At 34.9% G+C, this 27179-nt stretch overlaps 3 protein-coding genes across 6 annotated transcripts; 2 read left to right on the top strand and 1 right to left on the bottom strand.

The window, feature by feature from the left end:
• Positions 1–6289: 6289 nt before the first annotated feature.
• Positions 6290–7832, bottom strand: LOC129297400 (probable disease resistance protein At1g61190). The gene has a single exon (XM_054935743.1). It carries the CDS (start codon positions 7655–7657, stop codon positions 6482–6484), a length of 1176 nt encoding a protein of 391 aa, XP_054791718.1. The 5' UTR covers positions 7658–7832; the 3' UTR covers positions 6290–6481.
• Positions 7833–9496: 1664 nt separating this feature from the next.
• Positions 9497–22593, top strand: LOC129297398 (disease resistance protein At4g27190-like). 4 transcript variants are annotated; one of them, XM_054935739.1, is made up of 6 exons: positions 9497–9821; positions 10263–10333; positions 10820–10871; positions 11002–11066; positions 20433–20496; positions 20956–22593. In XM_054935739.1, the coding sequence occupies exon 6, from the start codon at positions 20974–20976 to the stop codon at positions 22591–22593; it is 1620 nt and encodes a 539-aa protein (XP_054791714.1). In that variant the 5' UTR covers positions 9497–9821; positions 10263–10333; positions 10820–10871; positions 11002–11066; positions 20433–20496; positions 20956–20973. The 4 variants fall into 4 exon arrangements, with proteins under 4 accessions (XP_054791714.1, XP_054791715.1, XP_054791717.1 ...); XM_054935740.1 differs by lacking the exon at positions 10820–10871 and having other exon boundaries at positions 11051–11066; XM_054935742.1 differs by lacking the exon at positions 10820–10871.
• A 48-nt stretch (positions 22594–22641) lies between these two features.
• LOC129297397 (putative disease resistance protein At4g19050) lies at positions 22642–26802 on the top strand. The gene is made up of 3 exons (XM_054935738.1): positions 22642–24012; positions 24832–25563; positions 26013–26802. The coding sequence occupies exons 1-3, from the start codon at positions 22642–22644 to the stop codon at positions 26679–26681; spliced, it is 2772 nt and encodes a 923-aa protein (XP_054791713.1). The 3' UTR covers positions 26682–26802.
• Positions 26803–27179: the final 377 nt, after the last annotated feature.

Below are 27179 nucleotides of genomic sequence, written 5' to 3'. Positions count from 1 at the left end.
TCATTATAAATAGGGACACTTTTTGAAAAAAGGTAATGATTACACCTCAAAAAACTAAAAATATCTTATATTTTTAAGTATCCAACTCTTTAAAAAATATTTTATATTTTTGAATGGGGGGAGTATGTTTTAACTAAATTGTCCTTCAACTTTGTTGACCCAAAAAAATTTGTCCTTCAACGTTCACTAACTACATTTGTCTCCCAAAAATGATTTTTAATAATATTGAGTTAGTTTTGATGAATTAATTTAGAATGTTAGCTCTTTTTTTAATAAGTTTTGACTTAAACTCTACTTTGCTAAATCTTTTTAGATTAAACTAATATTAAACTTAATTGGGCTTATAGAACAAGCCAGAGAGACTTGTAAAGCAAGGCTTATGAAAGCAAGTCAAGGACACAAAGTGGCTCATGAGCAAACCAAAGCATACGTTTTTATTTTAAAAAATTGACATTAAAAACGGGAAGATTTTCGGTAAAGACCACTGTAGAGAATTACTATTTGTTTTTTAACTTAAGGGCACCAAACCAGACTTTAATTTTTTAAGAAATTAGAATGAATTTCATGTATTAATGAAAATGATATTTAGGTTCATGTTAGTTTTAAACAAAAAAATTGAATTTTAAAATATTGGTTTAAATAATTGTAAATTTAAAAATATCAATTATAAATAAGATATTTAAAATTTAAATAAATCTTTTAATTATCGCCAATATTTTTGTTTTATTGATATTTATAACTTTTTATTTTTAAAGACCTAATTCTCATAAATTATACGTTTTTGAATTTAAATTTCATTCCTCTTTCATGAATTTCATAAAGAGGGTCCTTCCCTTTCAAAACCTGGTTGAATAACCATCAAGTCCAAGCAAAACAAAACTAAGGACCTATTTGGATAATCTTCAAAGTATATCTAAATTATATTTAGGATGTATTTTATCAAATTTGACAAATAATTGGATCTCTCAAATGTAATTTTAATAGATGTAAATTGAAACTAAGCGGGCACTAAGTCAACTAAATTGTCCTTTTTAATGTGTATTACTTACATTTGTCTCAAAAGGAAAAGGTTTTTAATAATAATGGGTTAGTTTTCATGAATTAATTGTAGAATATTTGTTCTTTTGAATAAGTCTTGACTTAAAGTCTACTTTGCTTAATCTTTTTGGATTAAGCTAATATTAAACTTGGTTGAATTTCATGAATTTCATAAAGAGGGTCCTTCCCCTTTCAAAACCTGGTTGAATAACCATCAAGTCCAAGCAAAACAAAACTAAGGACCTATTTGGATAATTTTCAAAAGTACATCTAAATTATATTTAGGATGTATTTTTATCAAATTTGACAAATAATTGGATCTCTCAAATGTAATTTTGATAGATGTAAATTGAAACTAAGCAGACACTAAGTCAACTAAATTGTCCTTTTTAATGGTATTATTTACATTTGTCTCAAAAGGAAAAGGTTTTTAATAATGGTTAGTTTTCATGAATTAATTGTAGAATATTTGTTCTTTTGAATAAGTCTTGACTTAAAGTCTACTTTGCTTACTCTTTTTGGATTAAGCTAATATTAAACTTAATTAATTAAACAGGACTTATAGAACAAGCCAGGGAAACTTATAAATCAAGGCTTATAAAAGCAAAGTCAAGAACTCAAGGTGGCTCACGAAGCAACCGAAGCATGCGTGTTTTTATTTTTTAAAAAATTTGAAGATAAAAAAAACTGTGGTCAAATACATTGTAATTTTCTTTATATTTCTCTAAGGCCCTGTTTGATATTTTAGAATTCTTCATGTTGAATCAAAAACAGAAAAAGATTCTTGGTTGGAGCATGTTTGGTAGTTTTGAATTTTGATTTTCAAGAATTCCAATTCAATCAAAGAACTTAGAATCCAATTCTTTTTCAAAGTCGATGGAATCAGATCGATTCACATGAAATCGGCTCTTGAGACCCCTTTGCCGTCAATAAAATTGTCACATCTGCACCTTAGAAACTTGTAGTGTCGCGCCTCCACAGTCCACTACTATCGTAGATTTATCTTCTTATGTAGCTATTCTCCATCTTCTTCATCTACATTTTTTTTTTGGACTGAAACTTCCTCTTCAATTTTAAGGAGAGATGAGAAACAAAATAGGAGCAGCTCTTTCACAGCAAAGGAGAAGCATGGGGGAGAAGAGCAACTCTTTCGCTTGGGCAGGCGGTGACAGGGTGAGGCTAGCGAGAGAAATCAAATTTAAACAGTCCCGATCAAGAAGGAGGATGCCGACAAGGTCCAAATACCTGAGTGCCCTAAATTTACTTCAAATTTGGAAGCAGCTCGTTATTGGAGAACAAAGGTACTAGTCCTTTGAACATAAGAGAGATTATCATGTTTTTCTTTGTTTTTATTTATAAGCAAAATTACAATTGTCAAGAAACATTTATCATAGTTTTTCAAGTTGTTTCTCATAAAATCAATGTTTATTTTCACTAGATAACTTTGTTTCATTAATTATAGGATAATTTAGTTCAATTTTTTTTTATTTTTAAACATAATTATTACGCTTCATCAACTTTCATAAACTGTGTAAGTTGGTTATTTTCTCTTATATTCAGAAACGGAGTTGGTGTTTCATGAAAATTTTTGCTATCGCTCCATTTCTCTCTTTGCATGTAGGGACTACGGCTTGCTGTGGTGAATGGCGGCCCATTGAGTGTTGATGAAACTCCAACTCTGCCGGTAAGAGTTTTGTTTTCAAAGGAGCTTGATAGTTGTGGAGTGATAGATATGTTCCAAATTGATGGATCAGTTACTTTTGGTGATGACCAACAATTCCGAAACTCAAAAGTAGTCAAGTTGGGATCTGAGCAAGAGCTTTGGACAGGTCCTATTCCCAGAAAAATGTTGAACCCCCAATTTCTACGAAGTTTAACAGTGAGACAATGGGGAAAGTTGAAGTCATTGTTTCCTCTTGATGTCATTCATGATAGCCTACCAGAGTTAGGTTTCATGAACATTAGTGACTGTGAGGAATTGGAGGAAATTGTTGAAGAGAAGGGAGAACAACAGAACGGATCGACTACCAAGGTATCAGGATGCTTTTGGAAGCTAAGAGAACTAGTGGCGGAGAGGTGCAACAAAAAGACTCTTTCCTGCATCAATAGACAGAGAGCTTCCACAGCTAGAGATTTTGTATATGTCAGAGGCTGCTGAGTTAAAAGAACTGTTTGGTCGTCACAGTGAAGGAAGCATCAACAATGATGGGCAGAAGATAATGCTTCCAAACTTGGAAATGCTAACACTCTTCCATTTACCTTGTCTTGTGGGGTTAAGGAGTGAACTGAAGATGCCATATGCTATCAAATACAGGATACTGGGTTGCCCCAATTCTGGGTTTCCAGAAGGACGAAATTATTGAAGTTTTACCTTATTCTCTCCCAGCAGACAATATGCTGTCTAAAATTTGTCTCTCCAATGATCTGCGTGAGTAAAGAATCAAGAACTATTGCCAGTAACTACTGCATTTTCTGGCTCAACTTTACTAGGTTTTGCTTGGCAAAGCTGATCACTGATATATCCCATATCTGATATATTTTCTCGGTTAATTAGCTTTTTCGAATCAATTTTAATATGATTGTTTGTTATTGCGTTGGTAAGAGTTAGCAACTTAGCATATATTTTGAGTACACCTAATTATATGATTTAATCAAACCATTCACAGCTTTGCGTCTTTTTTATTATACAATCAAATTAAACACAAACATACACAAACATGTTAATGTCAAGTTTGAGTTCAAGATCTCTTCTAAATAAGAGAAGTGGCATCGTCATTGGGACAGCTTATTATTAACATGGCTTTGCATCTTCATTCATGAAAGTAGTGTTTCATCATCCTGTAGTTATTTCTAAGCTCAAATTTTGGATGGTTTGGATCAAGCATTTAGTGTCTCACACTTGTATATTCAATGGGAATGATGATTGTTTTTAAAATTAATTTAAACTGAAATAAATGATAAAATAATGATGTTCCATTAATTATTAGCTTTTTTAATTAGCTTGTATTCTTTTTACCACTTTCTCTCTTCAATAAGTTCATTAGCTTATATTCCATTAACTACTGATCACCTTTTATTAGTAATTAAGTAATAATTAAAATAATTAATTAGGAATCACTGATAAAAAAATTATCCTTATCATTGTCAAGATTTTGAGTGATAAAACTAATTAAAAATCGCCCCTAAAAACTTTTTGAGCAACAAATAGTCATCTTTCCAAGTATGGGCGTTTTAAATAAGGTATTTTATTTTCATGATTAATCTAAGTTGTAGTCAAGTGGCTTTAAATTCAAATGTTAAAAATAGAAAATTAATGTGTTAAAAATTTGTATTATATTATAATTGATAAAAAAAAATTTTCCCTCATTTATTTTTAGTGATAAAATTGTGTTCACCATGATAACGGGTAGGAAATCCTCGTGTGACTGTCTAAACAAGTTATGGTGTATATGGATATATCCTCGATAAAAAATTATCTCGTCAAGCTTAAAAATAAAAAAATAAATTAAAATATAGGTTTTCTTTTTTAACACAAATTTAAAACCAAGCTACGTGTTCTGTTCTCTAATTCTTGCTTGCTGCTGCTGCTGGAAGGTGCTAATATTTTTTTTTTAAAAAAAACAAAAGTCCAGATTTTTTTTTAATATTTACATTTAGGATTCATCTTCCTTTGAGTTTCAACTTTGAATTGGCCCATCCACATGTGGCCCATCTTTGCACATGACCCCTATATAAGGATGACGACTACAAAAAGAGTGAAATATTTTCTTAAATTAATAAAATACAAAACCCTGGAATCACAAAATGTTTGAATAGATTGTCACACTTATTCAAGTTTAGTATGTGATGGCTTAGTTTGATTTTTAAATTTATTATTTTCTTTGCCGACTTGATTACGACAACTTATTTTCCAACATTTTCAAGTGACTAAGGCAGAATTATAATTTGTATTCCTTATTTTTTTTCGGTATTTTCTGGGATAACGGTTCACAGAGGGAGCCAGGGTTTAAAATTTAAATTATATTTTTAATCTATGTTTCATGCATACATGTCCTGTATCTTGTTAGCCAGATTGGTACTGGTTCGTGAAGCAGGAGCTTGGTAGACACATTGTTAGGATATTCAAATGTAAATATATTTGACTGGATAAAGTAAGTTTCAACGGATTCAATTAAATTTTATAAAAAATATATAATAAAGGAAAAGGATGATTAATAAAAATAAGTTTAATCCATTATTTGTAAAGCATCATATTTTACCAATAAATATGGGTTTTAATAGAAGGAGTTATAGCCGTTTAAAAGCATGATTTCAAACTTGAGTCTTTGTGAATGCAGAAACACATATTTAAAAGAACTACCCCAATTATCATGATTTGTCAGTAAAATTTTTAAATAGATAATTTATTAAGTTCAAGCTTTTGTTTTAATTTATTGCTTACTCGTTTCTAATTTTATGATTTAATGTATAGAACTTTTTTATGTTTAGATTACTTATGTGAGACTTGGAAGTAATTTTTCCTAAATGAAACTCGTAAAATGATCCAAACGATATCTCATTTGAACGTTGAGTTACAAGCACCTCATCTTAAAATTCATATATTCCTTATCACTGAACTTGAACTATGGAGGCCTAAATCTAGATGACCTAGACACCATGATGACTCCATGGAATCAATTTCTTTACTGTAAGCATAAGTTCACGCGACTATCCACAAAAAGAAATTACGCTACTTCCATTTACATTCCAATGGTGCGTCCATGTATATATAAATAATATAATGGAGAATCTTGGTGCAGGTGACTTTCTTGGAATTTAAATCTAGTGCGTGTTTAGCTTGGTGTTAAATAGGAAAGATATTCACGCGTGTTTTGATAACAGTTCTCATGCTTCTTTTTTTTTTTGTTATTCCAAATCTCTTAAATTTTATCTGTCTGTAGTATTTGTTCTTCTTTTTTTTTTTGTTTTTTTTTCTTTTGCAAATGTGATTATTAGAATTTAATATTGTTTAACATGCATATAACTATATTATTTTTTCTGTCGATTTGTTAAAATTATGATGAGTTGTATAAAAATAAGTAATAGGCCAAAAAAAAAAAAATACAATAAGTAGAACATTAAACCATAATCATTAAACGTGCAATGAAGCTCTGAAAAAAAGAAGACACAGAAAATAAGAGCAGGCAAACAAAAATGTTAGTGGCCGTTACTTATATAATATCCAACTTATCATAATTTTACTTAGTATTAGATTTAAAAGATTTATATACTCATCAGCAGATTTAACTTCATTAATGGTAATAAAAACAACAACAACAAAAAGTATAAGAACCAATACCAAAACATCTCTAAAAAGCAAAGGAACCAAACTGTTTGTGTTAAAAATAAATAAAATGAATTGATTTCTTCAATATGTTGTTTTGACTACTCTGCCAAAAAAAAGTCAAATATAAGTATGCAGAAAGTCGTCCAAATTCTCAGTTTTTGCTTCAAATCTTCCAATTATCCTACTTGCGTGCTTCCATTCTTCAATTTTCTTGTGTTTCAACCTTTTTCCAAGACTAACAATTATCAGAGGCAGTCCCTTGCATTTTCCAACAATGTCCTCTGCAACAGCCTTGAGAGCAGGATCATTATCAACAATCTCACCTGTCACATTTCCAAATAGCTTCCATGATTCTTCTTCTGATAGAGCTTTAATCTCTACCTTCTTCACCCCTTCATCTTCCATAGCTCTCCACATGTTTTCATCCTCTGTGGCTATCATCATCTTGCTTCCTTTGTTCTCAGCGGGGATACCAATTGCTTCCAAATCAAGCCTTTGCTTCACACCATCAAAGATTATCAGTGTCTTCTTCTCATTCTTCAGTCTCAAGTAGAGACGGCGAGCTCTTCCAACATCACTCTCTTCTTGAATTCTCAGACCCAACATGTCTGCTATCTGGTTTTGAATGTCCCTAGTGTCAGGGGTGCTGGACTTAGGATCAACACCAACTATGACAACCTGATCAAACAAATTCTTCTCCTTGACTCTTCTTCCCACTTCTTTCACCAATTCTGTCTTCCCAATCCCTCTGGATCCGTGAAGAACAACCGCATTACACTCATCTTCCTCCAGTGCTTTCAGAATCTGATCCGTAACTTCGATTCTTGAGTCGAAGGCAATGAAATTTCTGGAGGATGAGTATTCTATGCCAGGAAGAGGAGCTGTGCGAGAGATCCGATCGAAATTCTTAGCTTGTTCTTGAAGCTCAGCGACAGATTTCACCTTCTTCGTCGATTTTCTACTGAGACGGTAGCGATTGACGCAATTAGGGCAGACTCCACCGAAGCAACTCTTGCTAGTCTTGCTCTGTTCTTCGATCTTCACAACTTGTTCGATGATCCGATCCACATTCACGAGCCATCGATTCACTTGGGGTTCGATGAGATCTCCTTTCATTGTGGCTCGTTGAACCTCTTGATTCACCTGAAGCCGCAGATTTTTTAGCCTCTCTGCTTGTTCACTGAGATTGTTGACATTTCTGGTGAAGTCGAAGAGGTAATCGAACTGACGAAGGATTGGATGGACCGGGTATTCGGCGATCTTCGCTGCGATAGAGATCAGAATGCTCGTCATTGTGGGTGGAATTGAACTTGGATGATTGATTGTTTGATACAGAGAAGAAGAGAAGGAATGTGGGGCAATTTATAACAGAATCGAACATGGAGATTGTGACTGGCATCTTCAAGTTTCGTGGAAAGAGAATTGAAAATGCGAAGAAAGAAGACGTATCGTGTCTTCAGGAAAATTCCGTTTCTTTTCTGAAGAGGTTTCTTTGGCTTTAGTTTGAATATATATATATATATATATATATAGTTGTCAATTAGAGCCGATGAGCTCAAAAATAACTAAAATTGGGTCACTGTTTTAAAAGAAAGAATGGCAATTCAGGCTTAAAAGGGCTCTTTTAAATCAAAAAAAAATAAAAGGGTCAATCCTTTTAAGACCTTTTATTATTTTTTAAAAAATTATAATAAAAAATAAAAGATTAAATATATAACTCAAATAAATGAATATATTAAATGCATTCATCCATTCCTCATTTATTTATTAAGATTTAGCTGATAATATTAGCTAAATTTAATTTTTATTGATATTTATTTTGATGTTATTATTTGACATTAGAACTAAATGTTTTAATTTGATGTTGTTATTTGATATTAGAACTAAATGTTTTAATTTTTTTTATTGTTGTGGTATAAATTGATTTAAATTTATTTTCTTAAACTTAATTTTATGTATAATAACTTTTTTATAATTTTAAATTAAAAAATAATTTTAAAAAAATAGGGCTGGCCCTCATTAACCTTGAGGGCTAGGGCCGGGTATTATAAAATAAAACTCTGACATACAATTGAGCTTATTAAAATCAGCCCGTTTAGGCCTGACCCTTCAAGAGCAAGCCCTTTAAGGTCGGATTGGTCCTAGTTGATAGCTCTGTTTGTGTTTGTATTTGTTTTTCTAATGCTACTTTTATAATATAATATTTAAAATGATTGTTCAAAACAAAAACCATTACTATGAATATGTTAATTTAAAAGTAGAGTTAAAATTAAAATATCAGTAGATATTAGTTGATAATTATGGCTTATAATAAATATTTATCATAAATAACAATAAATTTTAATAATTAAATATGGTATGTTTTGAAAAAAACATATAAAAGTTTTCAGGTTTTATTTATTTATTTTTTTAAAAAAATAAAATAATTTTAAAAACATTTAAATCTAAAATATTTACCTAAATAAATTTTTTATTTTAAAAATAAAAAAATTCTTGAAAATAAAAGAAAACTTCAATTGAAATTAGTAGTTTTTTAAATGATAATATAATTTTTAATCCTTAAATTTTTTTTAAATTATTAATTTAATTTTTGAATTATAATTCAGCACAACTTAACTTTTATAATTTATTGAATTAAAAAATTATAAAAATTAAGTTGTGCTTAACTAATAAAAAAAATATAAAAATATGAGGATTGAGTTGTTTGGTGTGCCATCTCCCATAAAAGTTAAAACCACTGCCATCTATCGACAGCACCCATAAACTCTCGTGATTAGTCTCGCTCCAAGAAGTCCATCGGCTAACTTTCCACAATGGCAATGCTTCCTTGGTCCTTCATAGCTTAGCTTAGCACCCAGCCATAGCATGTTCGCCCTCCTTGTAATGGTTAAAGTCCTTCGGCTGCTTGCTACTGCACTCGACGAAGACGGCTTCACAATTAACAGCCTCTTCAAGCTTTTCTGTTCCTCACTCACAAAGTTGTCCTTTTGCGTTTGACTATCTTAGCTCAGGAAGCATTAAAGTTCTTTTATAAAAGAAGAGTAAGGTAGAATTGGGCAGACTAAAATAACGACAATATGAACGTGCCAACAACCCACAGTAACAGAGCCTCACTGGACTCACATTGTCGTATTCAACCTCTCTCGACCGCTGCTGCTAAGGCGAAAGTTAAAAGATACTGAAATTGAATAAACTAAAAGTTGATGAAGGAAGGAAAGAATGTGGTTGAGGGAAGTAAAGAAGCTGGGAATACTGAGGAAACCAAAATAATTTTGAGAGACTGAAGAAGAATAGGATCTGTCCATTCCAAGTAAAGTATTCATTGTTTCATCAGTATTACAAAACCCTAGCTAGCTATCAATCGTATAACTTCATCGATCTGTTTCCATTATTGCTTTCATTTCTTCATCTGCAACCTCAAGTCAGGAGTTTGCATCTCAACTAGAGACACTATAAGGTGTGAACCTCGATCCATCTCTTTTCGTAAGCAAAAATTCTTTACTAATTGTGAAAATCTATCAACATTTTTGTTGTTTTGAATCTGGTTACTTCTTGACACATTACTACAGTAAGTGGTTTCAGAAGTGCACGCATGGAATCGTTTCTAATAGAAACGTTTTCTTAGGTTAAAAGTAAGTGGTCCCATAAGCTTATTTTGTAATAATGCCATCTCCTTTAACCAAAAAATAAGAATTGGATTATAACATTCATGGTCCTTAAATGAGATCAACGTCGCTTTTGTATTCTCCTTTTAATTTCCTTCCCCCTTCTTTAGTATTTTTTATTAACGATCCACCCTCTGAAATACTTTACTAGAGTTAATAACTTTCATTTAATAAAGTTATACTACACCACACAGTGTTATTGAGCTTCATCTGTGACTTGATAATTGAAACAGATCAGTTACTGTTGCTGGCATTTCTGGTTCTGCAATCTCAAGAATCTGTAACTGAAGAGCGACACAGTGAGGTATGAAACTCTCTATTCATAAACGTTAAACCTTTCGTTTACAGTCCCTGAGAAAATATCTCTAGCTTTTTCTAACCTTTCTTTGTTTAACATTTTGCCATCTGCATTTCTTGAATTTTATATTCTTTTGATCTTTCTTTATCCTAAAACTAAGTTCATGCTAGTCTCTCTCTCTCTCTCTCTCTCACGCACACACGCACACACACACAAAACACATTCCTTACTTGTGTTTGTGTCTTGTTTGCCTTATAATCCTATGTATGTAGATATTCCCTAATATCCGTGTGTTAATTGTGAAGTTTACATGAATGCAAATGATTTTTCTAGAAAGATATATGCATGTTTAAATGTGAAACAATTAAATGGCGTATGATGAACTTTCCCCCTGGATATCATTTATCTTCTCTTTCATGATTTTTAATTATAAACTAATAACACCTAGTGGGGGTCAAATTTGCATGTCCAACTAAATCTGCTGGGGACTAGAGAGAGAATCTGCAAGCTCAAGAACCACTGAGCTGGGATCAAATAGTGTTAGGTTTGATTTAATATTTTTTTATGCCAAAATTGTAACTTGCACATCATTTTTTTTTAATTCTTTTTAATTGTTTCTCATCAATTTGCCAACATATTAAATTCATCATATGTGACTTGATAATTGATTCCAGATCTATTTCTGTTGGTGATATTATATTATTCTGGATTTGCAACGTAAAGATTCAGACAGTTTAAGGTATGCATTTCAATCTCTCTTCTTAAACACACTCAACATTGTTTCTTTTCTCTATGCCTCACTGAGAAAACCTCTCAATCTTTTTGTTATAATTAATGTTGTTATGATTCCTTGGCTGCTATATATATACTTTCCTTCAATGAAGTTTTATGAGAAAATGAGTTTTTTGTGTTTTGTTTTTCTGGTGCAAAGAAATTGTTTTTTTTTTTTGGTCTAAGTGATTTTTATTCACGACATGAACAGCTCAACAGTTTGACAAACAGAACAGATAAGGGAAAACAGTGAACTACAAACACAGCTAGCTAAAAAGAAACAAAAAAAAAAAAAAAAATGCACCAGAGCCAGAGCTTTCTTCTAAGTCAGATTCCCAAATCTGAAAGGAACTTGATCTAGGATAGAAGCCAGTTGGGATGGGGACCTATTAGCCCAATTCAAAGAGCACATCCCTTTCACCATAGCACAGATGGGGTAACCCAATTTTTGCTGCTAATTCTTGGGATCTCCTGAAAGCAACATTGGCTTAGTGAGAAACGAAGATTCATAATATTATCCTCAATCATTGAGTGATCCCATTCCGGGCAAGTGGAAGAGTTGTTGACAGCCTCAAGTAGTGGGAGACAATCTGACAAAACAAAAACTCTTGAAAAACCATTATCATAGCACCATTTAAGAGCAGTAAACATTGCAAAAGCTTCACAAGATTTAGCTGCTTCTACTTCAGATGCTATATAGATGCAGCTACCCTCTTTATTCCACACAACGAGCCTATACCCCCTTTTCAGCATTAATATCGTAGGCTCCATCCACACAAACCAGCTCATCAAAATCCAGAAAAGACCGAGCATTAGATGCATCCATACTTTGATTATCATGAATGCAATTAATGCTTCTAGGAGCATTCAGATTATTTGCCTCCCATAAACTATCTTGGTAAGCTCTTGTCAATTGAATAATACCCTTAAGTTCAATGGTTTTTTTTTTTTTTCCTCGAAAAGAAATACACATCTAGCTTTCCATAATTTCCATAAAGTAAACCCAATCAATGCCTCGTGTATATCCTCATCAACATCATTTCTAAGCCAGCTAAGTAACCATGCATCAAGACGAGTAATTTCACTGTCAACCAGTTTAGCACGCAAACATAGCAACAGAAGATGTTCTAGAGTCTCAGCTTTATCACAACAGAAAAGACAAATAGGAGTATATGCACACCTTCACTTCCATAAGCTTCACTTCCATGAGCTTTCTTGAGTTGGAAGAGCTCCTTCTGATGCTTTCTGTAAGAAGAACCTGATCTTGGCAGGGACTTTAAGCTTCCAAATTAGTCTCCAAAGCCCATTGTCAACCATGCAAGAAGTGCTTGGGCCTTTCCTCAGCACTTGATTACTCTTTTTGGCCCATTGATATCCTTTCTTGACGGTATTTTTACATGCAGACCATACCGGTCTGTCCGGCCTATCAAAATGTGGAAGTAATATCTTGACTATAGCATCGCATTTGTCACTAGAAATAAACTCTTCAATGCAACTCAAGTTCCAGTTTCTTTGGACAATCAAATCTGAGACCAGCCACTTCTTCGCTTCCTCAGTAGGAGCTACATATTGTAACTTAAATTGAGTTAATGACGAAATCCATGGGTCACCCCAAATTTTAACCGAATTACCATCTCTTATGTTAAAACAGACCAATTTATCAAGACGTATTCTTTCTCCAAGCAAGCTAGTCCAAACCCAAGAGGCTTTGGCAACTTTTTTTGCTGCTAAAAAATTATCATCAGGGAAGTAGATGCCTTTAATCATTTGCACCCATAACTCCTCAGGTTCATTTAGCATCTGCTAGCCCTGTTTAGCCAGCAATGCCACATTAAACTAGTAGAAATCTTGAAATCGAAGTCCCCCTCCTTCTTAGAAGATGTAAGATCATCCCAACGCACCTTGTGAATCCTACCTTCCTTCCCATGCGGCCCCCACCAAAAAGAAGATAAAATACTATCCAGCTCATTGCAAACTTGCTTGCGCAAAAGAAAGCAACATATTGGGAAAACTGGAATTGTACTAACCATAAAACTCAAGGCTTGCACTTTAAATCTGCCCCATAAAATTGGCAAACCAAGATATTTCCTCAGATCTTCAACCTCTTCCACATGAAAAATATTTTTTAAAACCTCTCTAACTGGGTCAGGAGTATCTCTAGAAGAGAAAAAACAGGATTTCTAAAAGTTTATCAACTGAAAGACACATCACAATATTTATCCAAAATGCTGCTAATCATAACTAAATTTCTCTCCGTGGCTTGCAATTAGAGAACCGAGTCATTGACAACGAAACAATGTGCAATAGGTGGTTCCCCTCGCCAATTTAATTTCCTAAATAGCACCCACTGCTAGAAAGTAATTAATCATCCTAGATAACACATCGACAACAATAATAAAGAGATACGGTGACAACAGATCACCTGGCCTTTGCCCCCTTCCCTGGGTAATTTGTGGAGCAACTCTACCAGACAACAATAGAGCGAACTTAAAAAGAGCATATGCATTGACAAATCTTTTCCACCCAATCATTGGAAAACCCCAGACAGCAAAGCACCTCTTAGAAAATCCCACTCAACATGGTCATTATAAGCTTTATTCATATATAATGTTAAGGCAAGTTCAGATCTGCTTCCTCTGTTTATAGTAAGGTCGTGAAAGCCTCATGTGTTATGAGAATATTGTCAAATATAGTCTCCTAGGAACAAACGCCCTCTAATTTACAGAAATGAAGTTGATCATTCATCATATGTTTCATCTAAAATTGCTTTAGTGACCTTCCTAACCCTCTCAATCTCTCATCACTTTCTTGTAACTCCTAATCTCCTTCAATAGATTTGTGTCAAAAGTTGGCTGTTTCTCACCCTTTAACTGCCATCATTTGATCCTAGGGTTTATAACTCGTCATTTTTGCTTTTGACTCTCAACAAGCACATTAAGGACCAAGATATGGTGTCAAGTCAAGCTTTCCCTAGGAGTTTTGCAATCTTTACAAAGTCTTTTATCTGTATTCCTTATAAAAAAAAAATAAAATTGTGAATTGAAGCCCTACTCTTGCATGTGATTGAATTCTTCTCCCACTTATTAGAGTAAGTACTGACAATCTTAAATTATATGCCACTGAAAAATCAAGGACAGATTTGCCCTTCTCATTAAGTTCCCTAAAACTGAAACTACCATGAGCTCCCTCATATTCTCTTGCCTCCTTGTTGACATGTCCATGGAGGTCCCCATCATTGGAAATATTTTCTGCTTATGATGTGTTTCTTCCCTTAAGATGCACATGTATAGGAACTTATGATGTTGATAGTATCACATAGAATAATCATCCCTAAGGATAATATCTTATCCACAATCCTTCTTATTTCCATCACATTCTCTTCCAATTCTTGTCAACAATACCAATTCTATTTGTGGTTGACCGTATATTTAATGTAAATATTATTTATTAATAAAGGGGATACTGTGGGGAGTAAAAATAGGGATTTTGTAGATATCCTATTCCCGAATATCCTCTCCTGATTCCATCTCCTGATTTCTTGGAGATTTGATCATCTTCTCACATGTATAAATCAGTGTACATACTCTGGGATTCAATAATAAGAGTTTTTCGGTCTATTTGCTACATGGTATCAGAGCAACTAGCAGATATCGACGCCGAAAACTCTGAGACAGAAAGCACCGAAGACGAGACACAAGAGTTGCACCCGATTCACACTTCTCCAATGTCGAAGAGTGATGGGTCCTCGCAAATCGATCCAGATAAGGCCGGTAGTCCCCTCGGGTCGATCACTGGTCATGACGGATCATCGGTGCTCGTGGTTACCATGAAACTCAATGGCTCGAATTATCGGGTATGGGCACAGGCTATGCGACTTGCGATTGGAGGCCGAGGGAAGATGGGTTACCTCGATGGCTCATCAAAAATTCCAGAAGAGTCCAGAACGCAGGAGCTACAGCGATGGCATACCGAAAATTCGTTGGTATCATCGTGGCTGATCAATGCCATGATTCCGGAAATTCAACAAAGCTTCATATTTCTTCCATCAGCTCATGAAATCTGGAAAGCTGTGCAAGATTCATACTCTGATGGGAAGGATTTGGCGCGAATATATGAGCTTAAAACAAAAGCATGGTCACTGCAGCAGGGAGAACGTGATGTCACGGCTTTCTGGCTGGAGCTGAATACCATCTGGCAGGAATTAGACTTGATGACAGAAGTGGAATGGTCTAGCAGTAATGATGCAATCCGTTATAAGGAGCAAGTCGAGAATGAACGGGTGTTTCAGTTTCTTGCAGGACTGAATCAATCTCTAGATGATGTACGGGGGCGCGTTCTGAGCCGTATGCCACTTCCATCCACTAGAGAAGTATTCTCAGAGGTACGTCGAGAGGCTTCAAGACGCAAGGTAATGACTCCTGGAGCTATTTCTGCACCAACTTCTTCCTTGGACACTGCTGCACTTGTGAGCAAGGGCAGTGATTCAAATCATAAGAACCAAAAGGGGAAGGTCACTTGTGAACATTGCAAGAAGATTGGGCATACCCGTGACACTTGTTGGGATATACATGGAAAGCCAGCCGATTGGAAGCCGAAAAAGGGCAAGCAACGAAGTTATCAAACTTCTCATGATGTACCGCCAGATAAACCAGACTCAATACCTGAAATTGATAAGGAGCAACTAGGTAAGCTACTTGAGATGCTTAGTGTGTTGCAAAAGAATGAGAAAAACCAGAAACTGAATCCTACTGCATCTGTGGCTCACAAAGGTAAATGTGCCTTACTTACTTCTAATAGTAACCCCAAATGGATTGTTGATACTGGGGCAACTGATCATATGACCTCAGATGTTAAACTATTCAATACCTATATTCCTAGCGCTGGGAATGAAACAGTAAGTACAGCTAATGGATCTTCCTCGTCAATAGCAGGAACAGGAAGTGTGGTTATTTCTAAAGTCATGAGACTGAATCATGTTTTACATGTACCTTACTTGGCTTGTAACTTATTGTCTATAAGTAAGTTGACTAAAGAGGCAAATTGCTGGGCTCATTTCTGTTCTACTCATTGTATTTTTCAGGACCTCTTATCGGGGAAGATGATTGGCAGTGCTAAGGAGCATAACGGTCTCTACTATCTCGATGAATCAACCGTGAGTAGTCTTTGGTCTCGAATCCAGTGTCACATTGCAAATAAAGACTTTAATGATCTTATGTTATGGCATAGGAGAATGGGTCATCCAAATTTTCAATACTTATGTCGTTTGTTTCCTGAATTTCAAGTTAATAAAATTTCTTCTTCACTGTGCTGAGTGTGAACTTGCTAAACATCACAGATCTGTGTTCAAACCTGTTGAATATAAATCTACCGTCCTTTTTCCATTATTCATAGTGACTTATGGGGTCCTACTCGTATTGCTAATCGTACAAATACTAAATGGTTCATTACATTTATTGATGACCATACTAGAATGTGTTGGGTCTACCTATTACAAGATAAATCTGCTGTGCCCTCTGTCTTTTCTCAATTTTATACAATGGTAAAAAACCAGTTTGACACCACAATCCAAGTCCTCCATACTGACAATGGCACTGAATACTTTAATAAAACCATGGATATGTTCCTCACAGAACATGGAATTGTCCATAAAAGTACCTGTCCTAACACTCCCCAACAAAATGGTATTGCGGAACGGAAAAACAAACACCTCTTAGAAGTTGCACGTGCCTTGCTCTTCACTTATAACGTTCCCAAATATTTTTGGGGAGATGCAATTCTTACCGCTACATATTTAATCAACCGCATGCCAAGTCGTGTCCTCTCATTTACCACACCTCTTGAGAAATTAAAAGAATCTCACTCCATTACTCATCTTGACACCAACCTACCACTTAAAATTTTTGGTTGTTCCACTTATGTTCACTCCCATCACTCCAAAAGCTGGACCCTAAAGCCATCAAATGTATCTTTCTTGGTTATTCCTCTACACAAAAAGGGTATAAATGCTTTGATCCTCATACCAAGAAACTTTACATAAGCCGAGACGTTAGCTTTGTTGAGCATGAGTCCTTTTACCCAAACACTTCAAGTCAGGGGGAGAGGGGGAGTGACTTTCAGTTTTTGGAGAGTGAAAGTGAGAGGCAAAGGGGTAAAGAAATCACCACCATTCATGATTCTGATCCCTTCATTCTTGCACCAACAAACTCTCAAATAGAGTCTGAACTCTTAAACCCACAGTCCACCGAATTCAGGGTCCAATCTCCTAGGCCAGAAACTGAAGTAAAAAGTCTTTCAGATTGCACTGAAATTGCTGGAAATGCACTGGAAAAGACACCCATAGTCTACTCTAGGAAGAAATGGCGAGAAAGGGAGACTGTTATACCTGAAGCACAACCAGAATTCGAACCACAAGAGGCTCCTGAAGCTGGGAAAGCGGAGACAGACTTACCGATAGCCCTCAGAAAACAACCCAGAACTTGTACACAGCACCCCATCCAAAGGTTTGTGAGCTATCAGACTCTATCCTCACAATTCCGCACTTTTGTAACTAACCTTGATAAAGTGAAGATTCCCAATGATGTATATGAGGCCCTTAGCATACCAGATTGGAAGAATGCTGTGATAGAGGAGATGAATGCTTTAACAAAAAATGGCACATGGGAAGTTGTAGAGCTACCAAAAGGGAAGAGGGTTGTGGGCTGCAAGTGGGTGTTCACCCCAAAATATGATGCTGCTGGTAAGTTGGACAGATTAAAGGCACGGTTAGTGGCAAAAGGGTTCACCCAAACATATGGCTTGGACTACAAAGAAACTTTTGCCCCTGTAGCCAAGCTTAATACTATCAGAATCCTAATCTCTGTGGCTGTAAATCTGGATTGGCCTCTCCAGCAGCTAGATATTAAAAACGCCTTCCTAAATGGTGACCTTAAGGAAGAAGTCTTCATGACACTACCTCCAGGTTTTGAGGCGGGAAAGAACAATCAAGTGTGTAAGCTTAAGAAATCCTTGTATGGCCTAAAACAATCACCGCGGGCTTGGTTTGACAGATTCTCGGAAGTCTTGAAGAATGAAGGGTATAAGCAGGGATTGTCTGATCACACAATGTTTGTAAAAATGGAAGGTGGTAAGAGATGTATTCTCATTGTATATGTTGATGATATAATTGTCACAGGTGACTATGAGGAAGAGGTAGATAGAGTAAAGAAGGCTCTTGGAAAGGAATTTGAAGTGAAGGATCTTGGTAACTTGAAATACTTTCTGGGCATGGAGGTTGCAAGATCACAAAAAGGGATTTATATGTCTCAAAGAAAATATGTTCTCGACTTGCTTACTGAAACAGGAATGTTGGGATGTAAACCTGTAGAGACCCCTATTGTTGTGAAGAAGAAGGGGAAGAAATTAATAAAAGATATGGAAAATCAAGAAGATGAAGTTGAACCTGAGGAAAATGATTGTGAAGAAGAAGGAGAGAAGAATGAGCCTGTGGAAAAAGAAAGATACCAGAAGCTAGTTGGGAAACTGATTTATCTCTCTCATACTCGACCAGACATAACTTTTGCAATAAGTGTGGCAAGCCAGTATATGTGTGACCCTAGAGAAAGGCATATGGAAGCTGTATACAGAATCCTAAGGTACTTGAAGGGGACACCAGGTAAAGGATTATTGTTTAAGAAGCAAAGTCTATGATCAATAGAAATCTACACAGATGCAGATTGGGGAGGAACATACAAGGATAAGAGATCAATGTCAGGCTACTGCTCATGTGTATGGGGAAACCTAGTTTCATGGAAGAGTCAAAAGCAAAGAGTGGTCTCAAGGAGTAGTGCAGAATCAGAACTAAGGGCGTTGGCCCAAGGTATATCAGAGGTACTATGGGTAAGGCGAGTACTAGATGAGATATACGTCAAGACTGATCTTCCACTGAAGTTGTACTGTGACAACAAGGCTGCCATAAGTATGGCGCTAAATCCAGTTCAACACGAAAGATCCAAACATGTGGAGATTGATAGACATTTTATAAGGGAAAAGGTTGAAGAAGGAATTGTGTGCCTTGTCTACATACCAACAAAGCTTCAAGCTGCTGACGTACTCACCAAAGGATTACACAAGCCAGCATTTGATAGTTGTATAAGCAAATTGGACATGATTAGCATCTATGATCCAACTTGAGGGGGAGTGTGGTTGACTGTATATTTAATGTAAATATTATTTATTAATAAAGGGGATACTGTGGGGAGTAAAAATAGGGATTTTGTAGATATCCTATTCCCGAATATCCTCTCCTGATTCCATCTCCTGATTTCTTGGAGATTTGATCATCTTCTCACATGTATAAATCAGTGTACATACTCTGGGATTCAATAATAAGAGTTTTTCGGTCTATTTGCTACACTATTCTTTTTTTTTTTCCGGTACTTTCCTTGTGTATCAAAGTTTAAATCATGTAGAGGCAAGCTCCTTTGCCTTTACTCCAACCCATTTAATTTGTTGAAGGCACACGGTGTTAACTCTTGTTTGAATCATGATGTCCAATACCTCTAAAGATTTACTTGTCAAAGTCCCAACATTCAAAGTATTGAACTTGATATTGCTCCCTTAGACTAACTTCTTTATCCATATCTGTTTAACACTACACCTGATTGCCAATGTAGGGACTTTAACTCATTTGACACTCTACTCAATCCATATTGTAGGTAATGACTTGTCAGTAATACCATGTTGTTTTTGACTCATGTCATAGGAGATTTAACAAAGTTTTACACTAGTTATCAAGAGTTTAACACAACTTTCCACCTTTATCCAGACTTAAAATCGATTTGGAAACATATATAAAAGGATGAAACATAATTCTATAATAAAGTTTCTACCCACTTATGTTCAATTAACCCACAAGAAAATACGAGTAAGTCAATACAACCATTGAACAAGAACAGGGGAAAGGAAAATTGAGAGGACGAATGAAGAAATGAAGACTAAAAATAGAAACATTAACTCAATCTCCACAAAAAACAAAGCCTATTACACTAAGAAGCTCCAAAACTCTCCAAAGTAGTCCCATAATGACGACTAAAAATGGAAACGGTCAATGAGTGAAGCCCTCAAGTTTTGCTGCTATTAAAGCGGTGTTTTGCTGTCATCAATCTTTTGCCTTGACCACAAGAAGAATTGTAATAACTTTTTAATAATTACATTAATGGATATAACTTTTTTGACATAAAAGTACACATGTATGCTGATAGATGAAACAATAAACTAAAAGTTTTGAAAATTTTCCTTTGATCCCATTTCTATTCTCCTTTTTCTTTATAAACTAATAAGATCTAATCATTTGCAGGTGTAAGTGAATCTTGAGACAGAAATATCATCTGCAATCTCAACAACCATTGAAATACTGTCAGGTTTGTTTGAACATTTTTAATTTCTTTTCTTTAATCAAATGGTGTTTTTCCATTTAATACTTATCGGAAAAAAAAAGACCAATATTACTAGAGTAAATGAAAAAACTTGGGTACTTTTTTCTTATTAGGTACCTAAGTTTATTTGCTTAAAGCATTTTTTTTCCCCAATCAAATAAGGGTGTGCGCATTTTTTATCCCTAACTTACCTTGTAACTCACTGGAATTTTTTGCTTGATTTATGAAATTTATTATTTTCTTTGCTGACTTGATTATCAAACTTAACACCTTTGATTTGTCTACTTTATCAAAATTCATTTTTCTGATATTGGCCGTTAAGTCATTTTGCGATGATTCTCCACCATACTATAATACTCATCTCATATATATACTCGTACATATATTTAATTATTTTAATGGATTCTTGGTTGCTAAATTAATACAATTGATTTTGTTGTATAGGTCCTACAAGTTGCTGAAATGACAGAGGTGGTTTTTGCTATTGTATCAAAAGTCTCGGAATTTTTGGTGGACCCAGCAATACATCAAGGATATTACTTGTTTTGTGTCGGCAAACTCACCAAAAAGCTTGACGAAGAAAAGGAAAACCTGACATCAACAATAGATGGGATTTCTCAACGTGCAGGAGAAGCAAAGAAGAAAACTGAGAAGATTGAAAATGCTGTGAAGAAATGGTTGCAAGAAGCACAAAGTCTTCTGCAAGATGCGGAGAATTTGGAAAAAGAAGTGAGAGCCAGCGGTTGCTTCTGGAATTTGTGCCCCACTTGGCGAAGATATTGTTTATGCAAGCAGTTGGCAAGGAAGATAGAAAGAATGATGGAGCTCAAGAACAACAGCAAGTTTGAGAGATTTTCTAGTCCCATTTCACTCCCAACCAATGTTGAATACTTCTCCTCAGGAAACTTTATGATATTTAAATCCACAAAGTTGGCTTATGATCAACTATTGGAGGCGATGAAAGATGATGATTGCTTTATGGTATGCTTGCATGGGATGGGAGGGTGTGGCAAAACAACCCTTGCAATAGAAGTGAGCAAAAGGGCTAAAGAACTGAATCTCTTTGATAAAGTTGTTTTTACTACTGTGTCCAAATCTCCTAATGTTAGAAAGATTCAAGGTGAAATTGCTGACGAATTGGGTTTGAGTCCACTAAAGGAAGAAAGCGAGGCTGGGAGGGCAAGACGATTATCATTGGGAATGCGAAAGGGGAGGATTCTTATTGTATTGGATGATGTCTGGGGAATTTTGAATCTTGAAGACTTTGGGATCCCGTTAAATTGCAACCTTGAAGGCTGCAAGGTTTTATTAACTACACGTCTCCAACAACTTTGTTCATTGATGAATGGTCAAAGGAATGTTCCATTGCATCTCTTATCAGAAGAGGAAGCTTGGACTTTTTTTCAAAACAAAGCATGCATAGTTGATGACTCTTCTTTGTTAAATACTGTGGCACGAGAGGTTGCAGCAGAATGCAAAGGATTGCCCATTGCAATTCAAGCTGTGGGAACAGCTTTGAAAGGAAAGCCTCTTGATAATTGGAAGGATGCGTTATATAAACTAAGGCATTCGAAACCTATTGGAGTGCCCCAAGGTGTGAAAGATGCCTTTACTTGTCTTCAATATAGCTATGATGCCTTGACAAGCAATGAGGCAAAGGGTCTTTTCTTGACATGTAGTATTTTTCAAGAGGATCGTGTGATCAAAAGAGAAGACTTGTTTAGATATGGAGTAGGGTTAGGTTTATTTGGGGAAGCTAGTACATTTGATGATTTAAGGAGCAGAGTGAATGCAGCTTTAACTGACCTCCTTGATTATTCTTTGATAATGCATTCTGAGACAGGACAAAACTGCTTCAAAATTCATGATGTTGTTCGTGATTTTGCTTTGTGGGTAGCATCCACAATCAACCGTCCTGTCATAGTTGACCATGCAAAGGGGCTGAGTTCGTTGGCTTTGGAAGGAAACATAAAAAATTGTTTTGCTATATCTACATGGTCCAATAAAGACGAAGATCCATTTCCTCAACAATTATATGTTCAAAAGCTAGAGATGCTATTACTAATTTCAGCTAGACAGTAAAAGAATTTGTCTCATGCATCATTTGAAGGCATTGAAGGACTCAAGGTTATGGCTTTATGTGCAACCTATCATTTTCAAACGGTTAGTGTATCATTGCCACAATCAACCCAGTGGTTGAGTAATCTTCGAACTCTACGTCTGGTAAGATGTAATTTGGGTGACATCTCATTTGTGGTTTCCTTAAAAAGCCTTGAGATTCTTGATTTGAAGAGGAGTGAGTTCAGGTTATTGCCAAAAGGAATAGAAGAATTGACTAAACTGAAATTGCTAGATTTGAGACATTGCTCGATGATGGAAAATTGTGATGAAGTGATTAAGAGGTGTTCACAGCTTGAAGAATTATATGTGTACGGAGATGAAGCATACTTTGGGAAAAATATTTCAGATTCTCATAATACTTGGTTTCTGGAGAAGGCCTCCTTCCTGAAATTGCAAAGGTATAGATTACAATTTGGGAAAGCTAAAATTCCTCTCAAAAGTTTGCCTCTAATTTCCCGAGCCCTACTCATCAGGGAATTAAAAATCCCCACCTTAAGTATAGTTGTCAAGGATATGATGCAAAGAGCTGATTGTCTTTTTCTGGAGGACCTTGTTGGAGGTTGCAAAAGTATCATCCCAGATTTGGTTGCAGCTGTAGGAAGCATGAAGCAAGTGATCAAATTAAGTCTCTATTCCTGTTTAGAGATAGAATTCTTCATCATCTGTTCAACTAATCCATCTCAGGCTTGTCATGACTTTCTGATGTTAATAGCAATGAAGCTGAGTGCTATGAAACATTTGAAACAAGTGTGCCTTGGGCCTCCTCCACCTAAATTCTTTCAGAATTTGAAAGAAGTATTCATGTGTGATTGTCCTCAATTGACAAGAATATTTCCTGGGGAGTGCAATCTGTGCAACCTTAAAGAGCTTGTCATCTCCAAATGTCCAATGTTGACATCACTCTTCTCAAAGCAGGTTGCGCAAACTCTATTGCAATTAGAAGTCATGAAGATAGAATATTGCAGCGAGTTAGAGTGTATAATATTCGATGAAGAGGATGACATTGGTGCAACAACAAGGGAGCAAAAGGTTCATGTTTTAGAAAATTCTCCATTGACATTCCCAAAATTAAGAATTCTGACAGTTGAAGAGTGTGACAAGTTGGGATACATATTCCCAATTTTTTTTGCTCAAGGCCTTCTGGAGCTGCAAAAAATTAAGATTACAAGTGCTCCTCAGATGAAGTATGTATTTGGACAAGATGTCGCTGAAGATCTTTCAACCAATCAGAAGAAGATTCAAATTTTGTTTCCTCAATTAAAAGAGATACATTTATCTTTTTTACCAAGTCTGGTCAAAATTTGCCAAGAAAATTGTCATCCATGTTGGCCATCCTTGAAGGAAATAAATTGGCTCTCTTGTCCCAATTTAACAAATAAGGTACGTCCATGCTCTCTTATATTATATGGATCTTCAATTAATGGCTCCTGCATGATTATTTGTTAGTATAAATAATCTAAGTAGTTGAGTGACATTTTTGCGAATGGGAAATTATAGGAAATAAAATTCTGTTATGATTTATGAATAAATTTATTACTGAAATATTAATTGGTTTTAGTGGACTAGTGGTTACGTATCGAATTTCAGAACCTGGAAATACAGGAAGATAGACAATTGTGCATGTTGGATATTATGTTCACTATTTATATATTTTAAGAATTCTATCTAATTTTTTTCCAACCATAATGAAATATAATGACTTCAATATACTAATTTTAAGAATTCTAGCCTAGAAGCCTTCTTCTAATTTTCCTTATGAAAGATATTTTTGAACATAATATACTAATAATATTGCATGACATAGAAATACATTTTTTGCAAATTATATACATAGTATATAGGGAAGACATAGCTTTTGATCCTTATATTTTACTCGCGTTTTGCTTTTAGTTTTTGTACTTTTTTTTTGGTATTAAAGGCCCTGCACTTTTATTTTTTATTGTTTTCAACCCTTCTATGAACAAAGTACAGGGACCTTGGAGGGATTGAAAATAATGAAAAACAAAGTGCAGAGACCTAAAACACCGAAAAGAAAAATACATGGATCAAAAGCAAAAAGTGAGCAAAATATAAGGATCAAAAGCTATGTTTTCCCTATTATATATAAAGCATCACATAAAAATACTATCAAGTAAAGAATAATTTTGATTCTCTTTTTTTTTTTTCAATTTCCATTTATATATCTTGTTTTTCATGTAGGGACCGCATGAAATTGAGACAATGGGATGTGAAGTGCTGTGCATTAGCAATTGTGGAGTGACTGACATATTCCATGTTCGAGGAGATGGACATAGAAGTAACGATCAAGAAGCAACAACCTCCAAATTGAAAGAGGTAAAGTTAGAAATTCTTCAAGAGCTGAGTATCATATGGAGAGGCCTTCACAGCTTTACACAAATTCTAAACCTCAGTTATCTTGAATCCATAACAATTGATCGATGTGGAAAGTTGAAATGTATCTTCCCTGCTTTCATCGATAGAGGCTTTCCACATTTGATTGATCTTGCCATACATAGTTGTGAGAATTTAGAGGAGATTTTTGAAGAGAATGAAGAAGAGCTTCAAAATCCATCCAGGGTTCAAGAGTGTTTTCCCAAGCTTGAGGAAATAACAGTGACTGGATGCCCTAAGCTAAAAGTTATATTTTCTATAAGAATGGTTAAAAGTTTCCCACAATTAAAGACTTTATGGATTTCTGAGTCTTTGGAACTAAAGGAGATTTTTGGAGGTCCGAATGAAGGCATTATCTCTGACAATGAAAAGGAAATTTCAGTCCCAAACTTGAGAGTGATAACACTTGAAAACCTGCCAAACCTCACTGACATTTGCCAAGGTTTTAATTTTCTCCCAAAGGAGCTTCACAAGATTCAAATATATGGTTGCACTAAATTTGCTCCTATTTTAGAAGCAACTCGGTTTTGGAGAGAAAAGGTATGGATTCTTTTTATTATTAATTATTATTTTCATTTTGGTCAAATTCTTGGCTTGGGACATTTAATGGGCCTCCCTTTAGTACTCTTTGTAGTGCCTTCCCTTTTCAACTTTGTCTTTTTTAATTCGGATTATTAACTTTTATGTAAAATAAAAAACATTTTAGTATCTTAAAGTTTTAAAATAGTAAAGTTTTATATTTTTATAATTTTTCAAAGAAAAATATCAAAATTACACACTTTTATCTTTGAAAAATTGTAAAAACATAAAAAACACCGTTTTGAAATTTTAAGATACCCAAATGTCTTTATTTTATGTAAAAGTCAATGATTTAAAAAAAAAGACAAAATTGAAAATATAGGTCATTACAAAGAGTATTAGAGGGAGGGAAGCAGCCCAAAGCCCTGAATTTTTCACTCTCACTCTTCCTCTTCATTGGTCTCTACTAGGGCTTACGCATTTTTGTGTGCAATCGGGGAGTGATAGACATTTTCCAAATTGATGGGTCTGTAAATTTTGGTGGGACTGAGCAGTACCAATACATGGGCGGACAAGTGGTTCTGTTGGAATCCGAACATAAACTATGGAGCGGTCCTATTCCCAGAAACGTGTTGAGCTTCCAATATCTTCGTAGTTTAGTAGTGAGTCAATGCAGTACCATGAAGTGTTTGTTCCCTTTGAGTGTCATCCATGAAGGCCTGCCCGAGCTGGCTTACCTGTTAATATCTGGGTGTGATGAAATGGAGCAATTGGTTGATATTGAAGAAGACATAGGAGAACAAGAGGTTAATGCATGCATTAATAATATTCAAGTCTCAGGATGCTTTCCGAAGCTAAGAGAACTAGTGGTGGATAGTTGCAACAAACTGATCAGACTTTTCCCAGCAAAAATATTAATAGCTAGAGAGCTTCCACAGCTTGAGATTATGTTGATAGTAAATGCTGCTGAGTTAAGAGAACTGTTTGGTCAAAAGGTTGCGCTTCCAAACATGAAGAAGCTAACACTAGCCAGTGTGCCGTATTTGACATCCTCCTCGGTGGAAACTATTTCCCGAAAAGGTGGTGGCATGTACTCCATAGCACAAATTGGGTCTCGTTTGGTGCACTTGTTCGAATAGATCATATCAAAGAGAGAATAATGTAATTCCAAGGGAAAGGGAAAAATGATATTTCTGCATGTGAAATGCTCATTTAATCAAAGAAATAATAATATATAGGAATACGGTTATTATTGATTTATTTGTCATGCAAAAAGAATCCTTTTTGAGGTATTGAAAAGGGCACCCGTCATTTGAACCAATTAATATACTAGTTCAAGGGAATTGTGATTAGAGTAATTATAAATAAAATATTTTATTAAACTGATAGAGGCACTGATTCAACCAAGTTAACTCAATTTTTAATATTATGACTTTTTAACTTGGGGTTATTAATTTCCTCATTCTTTAATACCTGTGCTTGCAAAGGTATATACTCTCTTCATTTAAAATTATAAGGTAGTTTTAACATATTTATTCCTCTAATAAGTTTGTTAATAACATTTAAAATTATATATTTTTTTCATTTATTCTTATCTAATCAGGAATCATCTCAATTAAAAAAATTTATAAATCACA

Source organism: Prosopis cineraria, unplaced genomic scaffold (genome assembly GCF_029017545.1).
Source record: "Prosopis cineraria cultivar Desert tree isolate PC_DT_omini unplaced genomic scaffold, ASM2901754v1 PC512, whole genome shotgun sequence".
NCBI lineage: Eukaryota > Viridiplantae > Streptophyta > Magnoliopsida > Fabales > Fabaceae > Prosopis > Prosopis cineraria.
Note: the sequence above shows the minus strand (reverse complement) of the source record. Positions and strands in the feature narration are given on the sequence as shown.

Excerpts from the sequence above, each read along its gene's own strand:
- LOC129297398 (XM_054935740.1), top strand. The coding sequence starts at position 20,974 with ATGACAGAGGTGGTTTTTGCTATTGTATCAAAAGTCTCGGAATTTTTG.
- LOC129297397 (XM_054935738.1), top strand. The coding sequence starts at position 22,642 with ATGGCTTTATGTGCAACCTATCATTTTCAAACGGTTAGTGTATCATTG. Across the intron at positions 24,013-24,831 it reads GTCCCAATTTAACAAATAAG|GGACCGCATGAAATTGAGAC; the intron begins GTACGTCCATGC and ends TTTTTCATGTAG. Across the intron at positions 25,564-26,012 it reads CTCGGTTTTGGAGAGAAAAG|GGCTTACGCATTTTTGTGTG; the intron begins GTATGGATTCTT and ends GGTCTCTACTAG.
- LOC129297400 (XM_054935743.1), bottom strand. The coding sequence starts at position 7,657 with ATGACGAGCATTCTGATCTCTATCGCAGCGAAGATCGCCGAATACCCG.